General features: G+C 36.7%; 1 protein-coding gene across 5 annotated transcripts in view; it reads left to right on the plus strand.

Annotated features, from left to right (window-relative positions):
* RC3H2 (ring finger and CCCH-type domains 2) overlaps window positions 1–10,659 on the plus strand; it is a 57,355-nt gene extending 46,696 nt beyond the window's left edge. For 3 of the 5 annotated variants that reach the window (XM_025359767.1, XM_025359770.1, XM_025359768.1), the window contains 8 exons: window positions 808–954; window positions 1,292–1,505; window positions 2,082–2,166; window positions 2,423–2,504; window positions 2,603–2,737; window positions 3,290–3,403; window positions 3,503–3,651; window positions 5,400–10,659. In XM_025359767.1, the coding sequence (XP_025215552.1) occupies window positions 808–954; window positions 1,292–1,505; window positions 2,082–2,166; window positions 2,423–2,504; window positions 2,603–2,737; window positions 3,290–3,403; window positions 3,503–3,651; window positions 5,400–5,595 (1,122 nt within the window). In that variant the 3' untranslated portion in view covers window positions 5,596–10,659. The remainder of the gene's footprint in view (window positions 1–807; window positions 955–1,291; window positions 1,506–2,081; window positions 2,167–2,422; window positions 2,505–2,602; window positions 2,738–3,289; window positions 3,404–3,502; window positions 3,652–5,399) is intronic. The other 2 variants (XM_025359771.1, XM_025359769.1) reach the window with 2 other exon arrangements.

Consider the following 10,659-nt stretch of genomic DNA (forward strand, 5'->3'; position numbering starts at 1 on the left):
AATTTATTTATTTCCCCTTTAGCTCCAGAGCCTTCTTTGAATTCCTTTTGTTATTTGATACTGCATAATTTATCAGTTATATTCCCTTATTTGCACATGTCATTCTTTTTCTCAAGAAAATTATAAACACAGCTTGGTGTAGTGGCTCATGCCTATAATCCCAGCACTTTGGAAGATCGAGGTGGGTGGATTGCTTGAGCCCAGGAGTTTGATACCAGCCTAGGCAATATGGCAAAACTTCACCTCTACTAAAAATACAAAAAATTGTCTGGGCATAGTGGCGCATGCCTATAGTCCCAGCTACTTGGGAAGCTGAGCTGGGAAAATCACCTGAGCCTGGGAAGTCGAGGCTGCAGTGAGCTGGGATCACCCCACTGCACATTAGCCTGGGCGGTAGGAATGAGACCCTGTCTCAAAAGAAAAAAGAAAATTATAAACTTCTTTAGGATATGGACTGTGACCTCTGTGTGTATCTATGTATTTGTTTTCTCTTACTTTTTTTTTTCTTGGAGCACCCCATACCATTTAGTAGCATACTATAAATGTTAGTTAATTGGTTTTGATAGTATTGGTCAAATGTTCCATATGAGCACTTAAAGGACAAAGTGAAAAGGGAAAGCATGCCATTTTCTATTGTAAAAATACCATTTGTTGCTTATTACAGTTTTTTATATTAGTTATTGAAAGAGTGTAATTGTTTGCTATGAAGTCCTCTGAATTCTATAATAGTTCCTTTATAGTAGTTACAAGCTTGTAAATTTAAGCTTCTTACTAATTGGCTTTATCTATTTATTTTTTTTTAACCAGTTCTCAGAGAGTGTGAGTGGTACAAAATTTGAAGAAGATCATCTTTCCCATTATTCTCCCTGGTCTTGTGGCACCATAGGCTCCTGTATAAATGCCATTGATTCAGAGCCCAAAGATGTAATTGCTAATTCAAATGCTGTGTTAATGGTATGATTTTGCTGGGGTTGCAGGGGTTGGAGGTGAGAGATGATGCATGTTCACTCACGTTGTAGAATGAATGTTTTCTATTCATTCGTTCATATTGTTGCCTTATAACTCATTAGTAGCAGCAGGGTTATATTTAGGTAAGTCTGAAATAAATTATATTTAATGTTTAGATTATTTGAACATTGGTGGTTTAATGGTAGTTTGTTGGATTATCATTGAGTCTAGAGCTAGTTTTAAATTAACTAAAAAACCTAGTTACATGTCTTTTGATAGCGTATATTTACTAGCTGAAGTAATAGCCAACAGTCCTTTTGTTGATTTTCTTTGGTTTACACAGGACCTGGACAGTGGCGATGTTAAGAGAAGAGTACATTTATTTGAAACTCAGAGAAGGACAAAAGAAGAAGATCCAATAATTCCCTTTAGTGATGGACCCATCATCTCAAAATGGGGTGCAATTTCCAGATCTTCCCGTACAGGTTACCATACCACAGATCCTGTCCAGGCCACTGCTTCCCAAGGAAGTGCGACTAAGCCCATCAGTGTATCAGGTAATCTATTTAAATAATACCTAGCCTGATATGTTCTAAGCACTATGCTTTTTCTTTTCTTTTCTTTTTTTTTTAAATTGAGACAGAGTCTCACTCTGTTGCCCAGACTGGAGTGCAGTGGTGCAATCTCGGCTCACTGCAACCTGTGTCCTGGGTTCAAGTGATTCTCCTGCCTCAGCTCCAAAGTAGCTGGGATTACAGACGTGCACCACCACGCCTGGCTAATTTTTGTATTTTTAGTAGAGAGTATTTTGTATTTTAGTTTCGCCATGTTGGCCAGGCTGGTCTGGAACTCCTGGCCTCATGTGATCCACCTGCCTAAGCCTCCCAAAGTGCTGAAATTACAGGTGTGAGCCACTGTGCCCGTCCTAAGCACTATGCTTTTTAATCCCCAGCTTGTGAGATGGAAAATATTTCCCTCCATTTAACAACCATGGGAAACTCAGAATTAGGTGGTTTAACCAGCATCATATGGCTAGTGGGATAAAGTACAGATCTATTTTGAGAAGTATACATTCATATCAGTACACTAATTTGTCACTTTTTTGACCATTGTTTCATTCTACATGTCTGTAGATTATGTCCCTTATGTCAATGCTGTTGATTCAAGGTGGAGTTCATATGGCAACGAGGCCACATCATCAGCACACTATATTGAAAGGTAACGTTTTTCTTAATTCTATAGGATTCTCCATTCTCAGACTTGTATGTATCTTAAGAGTACACATCCTACCCCCAGTTCATGAAATGTGCTTTGCTTGTCTGAGCTATGTAACAAATTTCTGAAAAATATTTGCATTTAAATTTGGAATGACTGAAGTTTTCAGGGTTGATCTGTCACATAAAACATGGTTATTACTGCTTTTGTTGCTTCATTGACTTAACTTTTATTACAGTAAACATATTTCTCTTTAAAGGGACAGATTCATTGTTACTGATTTATCTGGTCATAGAAAGCATTCCAGTACTGGGGACCTTTTGAGCCTTGAACTTCAGCAGGTAGGCTCTGTAACTTAGCTATGAATTTTTAAAAAATAGAATGCCAGTTGAAAGCTATGGTTGGAAGCTAACTTTACTTTTCTTTCCTCCTCATATAGGCCAAGAGCAACTCATTACTTCTTCAGAGAGAGGCCAATGCTTTGGCCATGCAACAGAAGTGGAATTCCCTGGATGAAGGCCGTCACCTTACCTTAAACCTTTTAAGCAAGGAAATTGAACTAAGAAATGGAGAGGTAAAGAAACTGAATCTTTCGGCTTCATGCTTAATGTATTTGTTTTCTGCTGCTGCATCTTGGTTATACCATTACTGAGTGTATTTTGGTGTGCCTATATCTCTGATAGATGATCGATTGCTTTTAAAACTCATAATAGAAATAAAATTGTAGTCCTAGATTTCTTAAATAATTCTTTAACTAGATCATTGAAATATTTTTTTTTTTTTTGGAGATGGACTCTTGCACTATTGCCTGGAGTGTAGTGGCACAATCTCGGTTCACTGCAGCCTCTGGCTCTCAGGTTCAAGTGATTCTCCTGCCTCCCGAGTAGCTGAGATTACAGGCACCCACTGCCATGCCCAGCTAATTTTTCTATTTTTAGTAGAGACAGGGTTTCACCATGTTGTTGGTCTTGAACTCCTGACCTCAAGTGATCTGCTTGCCTCACCTTCCCAAAGTGCTAGGATTACAGGTGTGAGCCACCGTATCTGGCTGATTATTGGGATTTTTAATTTTAATTTAAAAGGGAAGCCCCAGGTTTCACAGGTATAAAATCAGTATTTTTCTTAGTTACAGAGTGATTATACAGAAGATTCAACAGATACTAAACCTGATAGGGATATCGAGTTAGAGCTTTCAGCACTTGATACTGATGAACCTGATGGACAAAGTGAACCAATTGAAGTAAGTGCCACAATTAGATAATTGAGAGGCTTTGTTCGATTGAAAATTTAAAAGTATAAAATACTTTGATACTGAAGGATTGACATTTTATTTTCTTAGGAGATCCTGGACATACAGCTTGGTATCAGTTCTCAAAATGATCAGTTGCTAAATGGAACGGCAGTGGAAAATGGGCATCCAGTGCAGCAGCACCAAAAGGAGCCACCAAAGCAGAAGAAACAGAGTTTAGGTGAAGACCATGTGATTCTGTGAGTGTTAGACAGAAAATTCATAAACAGTGGGCATAGGACATAATAAAGAGAAAAAAATGTTAAATTCATTTTTGGCTTTATGCTGTAAGGGGAAGACCTTTTGTGGGCAATGATTTGGTCAGTCTGAATTTTGAGGGGAGAAAAAGTAAAATTGAACTAACAAAGCAGTCCATTTTGGTAGCCTGAAACTTGCTTTTTGTTGAGATAGTTTTTTTTTGTTTTTTGTTTTTTTTTTGAGACGGAGTCTCGCTGTGTCACCCAGGCTGGAGTGCAGTGGCGCAATCTCGGCTCACTGCAAGCTCCGCCTCCCAGGTTCACGCCATTCTCCTGCCTCAGCCTCCGAGTAGCTGGGACTACAGGCACCCGCCACCACGTCCGGCTAGTTTTTTGTATTTTTAGTAGAGACGGGGTTTCACCATGTTAGCCAGGATGGTCTCGATCTCCTGACCTCGTGATCCACCCGCCTCGGCCTCCCAAAGTGCTGGGATTACAGGCTTGAGCCACCGCGCCCGGCCTGTTGAGATAAAGTTAATCTGTGTTCCAGCATCAGGTTATGCTGCTTTAATCTGGTTGGCAGATTTCTAGATTAAAAAATGGAGAATGGAAACCTGGATTAATGGTTTCTCTTTTTGAAAATCATGTTAAGATTTTCTTGGCTAGGCCAGGCGCAGTGGCTCATGGCTGTAATCCCAGCACTTTGGAAGGCTGAGGCGGGTGGATCACAAGGTCAGGAGTTCAAGACCACCCTGGCCAACATAGTGAAACCCTGTCTCTGCAAAAATACAAAAAAGCCAGGCATAGTGACAGGCACCTGTAGTCTCAGCTGCTTGGGAGGCTGAGGCAAGAGAATTGCTTGAACCCAGGAGGCGGAGGTTGCAGTGAGCCAATATCCTGACACTGCACTCCAGCCTGGGCAACAGACTGAGACTCCATCTCAAAAAATATATATATATATAGTTTAAGGCCATACAAACTGTTAAGTTGAAGATTTAAGCCCATATTTTGGGCAGTAATTATTCCAAATGGCAGTATTATAGCCAAGAAAAAAATTATATATAAAATATTTTTATTATATAATTATATATAAAATATATATAATACATTTATAATATATAAATATATATTACATATAAATATATATAAAAATATATATATCTTTTTTTTTCTTGGCTATAATACTGCCATTTGGAATAATTACTGCCCAAAATATGGGCTTAAATCTTCAACTTAATAGTTTGTATGGCCTTAAACTAACTAGTATTTTAATTTTTATCATAACTTTTGGAAAATAGAACATTTCAGGCCAGGAGTAGTGGCTCACGCCTGTAATCCCAGCACTCTGGGAGGCCAAGGCAGGCAGATCGTTTGAGGTCAGGAGTTCTAGACCAGCCAACGTGGTAAAACCCCGTCTCTACTAAAAATGCAAAATAGCTGAGTGTGGTGGTACACGCCTGTAATTCCAGCTAGTTGGGAGGCTGAGGCAGGAGAATTGCTTGAACCCAGGAGGCGGAAGTTGCAGTGAGCCGAGATCATGCCACGGCACTCCAGCCTGGGCAACAGAGGGAGACTGTCTGAAAAAAGGAAAATAGGACTTTTTAAGTTACTTCTGATACTTCTAGTGATAAAGACATCTCTTTGCTAGGGACTCCTAAAGTTTGATGTAGCTTTCCTTAAGTATGTATAGTTACCCTTAAAAGTTTTCACTTAAAGCTAACTTGTTTTTAATGTCATTTCTTTTTTCTCAGGGAGGAACAAAAAACAATTCTGCCGGTAACTTCTTGCTTTAGCCAGCCACTCCCAGTGTCTGTTAGCAATGCAAGTTGCCTTCCCATCACCACGTCTGTCAGTGTTGGCAACCTCATTCTGAAAACTCATGTTATGTCTGAAGATAAAAACGACTTTTTAAAACCTGTTGCAAATGGGAAGATGGTTAACAGCTGAAAAGAGGTTCATCTTTCAAATTTGTGACCACACCATGGAAGCATTTACACTAGCTTTTTATATATATAATATATATTATATAATGTATATTTTTTTTAAAAAAAGATATTACTGGGGGCATCCATTTCCTGTGGACTCTTTGATACTTCAAGCCCTCTTGCATTAGCATTATGAAAAAAAAAAAAAAGAAAATTTACTTTACTAGGGTAACATGTTCACTTTCCAGAAGTGATTGGAATTTGGACAACATTTAACTTAAGCTTCAAGCAGCTTTTTATGAGTTTGTAGCAATCCGGTGCAGTAACTGAGCCATTTCCTATTTTAAATGGCTTCTATAGAAAATTAACAACTCAGTTATTAAACTAGCAGGATCCTACAATGATACATCTAGTGAAAGTAGACTTAGTTAACTTATTTATTTCTATTTTATGTTTCACTGAGAGAAGTTTCCATCTCATTCCAGCTGCTTTATTTATCTTTTTCATGGAACTTTGCATGGATTTCTTTTTCTTTTTTTAATTTTGAAGAGTGGAGTTAGATGTTCTTACCATAGAATTTTACAGGGTTATATACAGCTTTCTTTACTGCATTATATGTAGGAGTGTGGTGCAGTGCTTTTATCTGTAGCATATAATTTTTTTTAATTTTCCATTTTTCAAGACTAGTTTCTGCTTTGTTAATATTTATACACAGGCTACTTGTTGAAGTAATTAATTAAAAATATAACCAAGTGCCTAAGTCTTTCAGCTGATGTACTAGATATTAAATTCTCCTAAGTTATGCAGAATCGTTTTTACAATTTTGATAAATTATGCACTAATGTAATGGCAGTTTTTTAAAATGCAGATTTAAGCCTGTACATTATTGAATCTGATGACTTGGCAAAAGAATCAGGTGCTTTCAGCTTTCTTGAGAAAACCCTGTATGTAGCGTTTGCACTGACTAACAAGATGGTATTGCTGGGTTTTTAATTTAAACTAATTAATTTGGATGTTCATTGCATTATCTTGGTTAAATATTGTTTATTGTTACTTCATGTTGGGATTTAGTTTTTCTTGTTTTTTGACTGTTAGGTTGATAAGACTATGAACCATGTAATAGTAGAACATTGGCTAACATTTATTCATACTTAGAAACATGAATAATTTCTGCCTTGCTAAAATGTGACTGAAATAAAAGGTTTTGACTTGGCATCTGAAAGTATACAATGTGTTCAACAAGTCATGCCTCAGATTTGTGGGAGGTATTGTATTGAAACCTAAATTTCAGTTAACATTTGAAAAGAAAAGCTGGGCATTCCTTCCTGGTGATCTTTACCTATAGTTTATCTGTTTTTCTTTTGTTTCTTTAAGATTAGTTTGACTTTTATTATTATTTTTTTAATTAACTTCTGTGAAGTTGTTTACTCTGAAAATTGTACTGGAATATTTTAAGCCAAGCTGATCTTTCACCAGGTGTACTGTATGTAAGGGCTTTTCCTGCTAGCAAGATGCTTAAACAGGATCATGTTATTGGTCGTCTGAGCTATTTAGTTGTTTTACAAAACCACAGCATTGTATCAGATAAGATTTTGATAAAAAGTTTTGTGCACATTTCCAGGGGCGGGAGGGTTGACATTTCCCTGAAATTTCTTGATTAGAATGAGTAAATACTGGTGTTTGATACCTGTCTTAATGAACATGCTCATAAGGTGACTGATAAGTTGTAAATATACCTGAGAAACAAAGGGGTAGTTTTGATATTCTGGTGTCAGTATGGAAGATCTTACACATTTATTTAATACTCAAATGTATGAAGATGTTTGTTTGTAGCATAACAACAGCACAGTAGCCTTGACTTAGTTTCCTTTGGTTAGTACTGTACCTTTTTGCCATGGCCAGTGCTCCCCATCCCTATGAAGACATTTTATTTATTTCACTCTGTAACCTGAAATGAATAGGAACAAGGGTTTTAAACCATGTTACATTAACTTATTTCTGACATTATAAATTAGCCTAGAATATTACAGGAACATGATTGTTATATAATTTATATCAGAACCTTTCTATAAATATGTGCTTCTTACATTTGAAATGCTTCCAATGTACTTTATTTGCTGTTTGTAATTCCAAAAAGGATATGCAAACCAGTCTGTCTATTTCATGGATATTTAATAGTGAGATCTTCCATGTTGAAGGTAATGTATTTTTTTTTAAGATTTTAAAATTGCTATTTTGTTACAAAATAGAGACCTATTAACAGTTTGAGAGCTCCTTATGTGCCCTCAGGGAAAGAACCCTCTGTGCAACAGAACTACACAAAACATCTTCAGCACGTTCTGAGGGTGAATATATACTACATAAATTGATCTTGTGTATTTAACCTTATCTTTTTAATTTTAAAATTGAAATTTTGAAACTTGGTTGTGCTCTGCTGGAGGGGGTTGGGATAAACTGCTTAAATGTTTGCCTACTTGTCCAGTGAAATTACATTTGCATCAGTGTATGTATATACCTGCCAACCTTATTGGTATGTCTCAGAACGTTTATATTAAAGTAATGCTTGTCTTGCAGCAGGTGATCCCATAAAACAATAACTCCCTGTTCTTAAAAACTTACTCTCTTTTTCACTAACAACATAGGAATTGTTTCTGTGTTGAGATTATTCTGTGTTGTATCCATTCTCTGTGTAGTGGTCACCTTCTGTCTGTCATGGTGGGTTTAATGTGAAGTAAAACCATTGGTTCTCTGCCACTTTTGAAGAAAGGGCAGTTCATCTGATCCTTCTTCAGAATGGTACCTACTGATATCATCGAGGAAAATGTTACAAATCAGACCTAGAATATGACTTTTTACAATTGAGGCATTTCCTGTCATTTGGCCACCTTACCAACAAGATGTGATGTACAAATTTGGAATCAAAGGATACAAAGCAACAAGAGAGGAAATGTGTAATGGGGGTAACAAAACTGCATATGTTACCTATTGTCTAATCAGAAAAAAAAAGTCTGAGGTCTGGAATGCAAGAAAGTGGTGGTTATTTTCTTTCATTTTTTGTTTTTGTTTTTTAATTTCTAAGTTCCATTCTGAAGTCCATGTGCCCCATTCAGTTACTGTGGTTGTAGCATCAGTTTTTTGTGGTTTCATTTCATTTTATGAATACAGAGGAAGTTACATATATATTTTTTCTATTTGGTCCCTGAACAAAGCAGATTCCCTTGCCTTTGCTGCCATGTCTTATGTTCAATGCCACGTGATAAACCAGTGTCATACATGAAAGTTGTGCATTGTAATTTTCAAAAAAAGGGAGTTCATTAGGCCAGTGGCACTGACTTTTCCCTCCCATCGTAGCTATTTATTCTAGTAAGAGGATAATAAAAGAAATTTCCTATGCAAGAACTGAAATTTTCCATTTGTATGGATCTAGTCACTTTCATTCAGATTTCAAGTTGAGGTTAAGTATATAAAGCATATCCCAATTTTATATGCTGCCTTGAGAAAATTACAGGATGCACAGCAATTTGTAGGTATTTCAAATGGGATCATTTAAACATTTGAAAAATTATTTTAAAAACCATCTAGCTTGCTTTTGGATTTTAGACATTAAAGCCTGTGTTGTCTTGTTAACAGGGGTGGAATTTATAACAACCAGATTCAGCATATGATTTCACCTTTGAATCTGAGTATTTCTTCCCTATCTTCTTTGAGTCATTTTCTGAGCAGACTGTCACCAGTATTGATAACTAAGCATTAAAGGGAAAAGTTGCATTGCAACTATGCATTAGTTTCCTGGAAGAACTTTTGTTTTAATGAATGAAGAGGCTTGATGGGATCACTTACTGTAACTCCTTCTACATAAGGACCCCTTCTGCAAGCAGAACACAAAAGAACATGCTCAAGGACTATCCCATTTTCTGGATAAATTGAGTAAGTTTGCTAGTAACGTCTTTATACTGCGACTTCCTTGTATCCCTTTGCTGGCAAGGGAATACAAGGCGTCAAGGCCACAGATCAAAACACCCCACATTTGAGTGGAGTCTTATTTTTACTCCAAGAGCAGTTATTCTCCTTGAGTCTAAAATTGGCAGTTTTTCCTTTTTTTTAATAAAATTTTAAAAATATCCCCAAACCAGTGGAACACAGACACTGGCTGCACTTAGTACCAAAAGCCAAGGTCATTTGCACATATTCCATCAACCTGTCAAGAATTAGGCCTCACTTTATAACCCAAGGCATGGAAGTGCATGCATTCTCTTAGCTGGGCAAACAATTATACTGTAGTTGTGATACAACACATGTGGCTTTTATTTGTACTGCACATATCCACTGTACAGCCACTTGGGAGTATCGTGGTTAGCTTGCAGCAACTGCTGTCTGCATTTATACTGTTTATTGCATATTCTTTTCCCTGGAAGTGAAAGAGAAATGTTTTTCTTGTTGCATTGATTACATTTTATAAATTTGCTTAGCTGGAAAGTTTGGGAAAAGAGGCCTGTTTGTCAATTGTACAACCGATTGTGAAGCTCTAGTGTGAATATTTTTACGTCTGTATTAGACATTTTCTTTGCAAATCTATTGTTCGATTGAAATGTAAATGAAATTAAAGATGGTGTACACCCATCATGTAAAAAGCAGGCACCATCTCTAAGATGGATTTAATGCTCATTTTTAAGGCATATACTCAGCTTCTATTTAAAACTATAATTTAAAATAATTCTGTACAATGAAATGGGGAATATATATGGGAATAAATTCTATTCCATTTATTTCAATTTGAATTTCCAAATCGTAATGTTTCCCTTTGTGCTATAGGAATAGGATTAAATGGGGGAAGACTAGGATTTATAAGGCCTGTATATGGGGGGAGGGCAGAGATGGAACAATGAGGGTTGTGATGATAGTGAATAGCAAGGAGTGAATTCTGTGTGTTTTTGCTGTAGCACTGAAGTGAAGAGATATTAGCTTTGGCTGTTCACAAAATAGAGCATCATGATTTTCAGTGTTTGAGAGAAAATTGATGGAAAAAGTTTGCAGTACTTGACATGTATTTGCATGCACAAAATAAAATTATTTGTCCACCTTAAAA

Source organism: Theropithecus gelada, chromosome 15, assembly GCF_003255815.1.
Source record: "Theropithecus gelada isolate Dixy chromosome 15, Tgel_1.0, whole genome shotgun sequence".
Taxonomy (NCBI): Eukaryota; Metazoa; Chordata; class Mammalia; order Primates; family Cercopithecidae; genus Theropithecus; species Theropithecus gelada.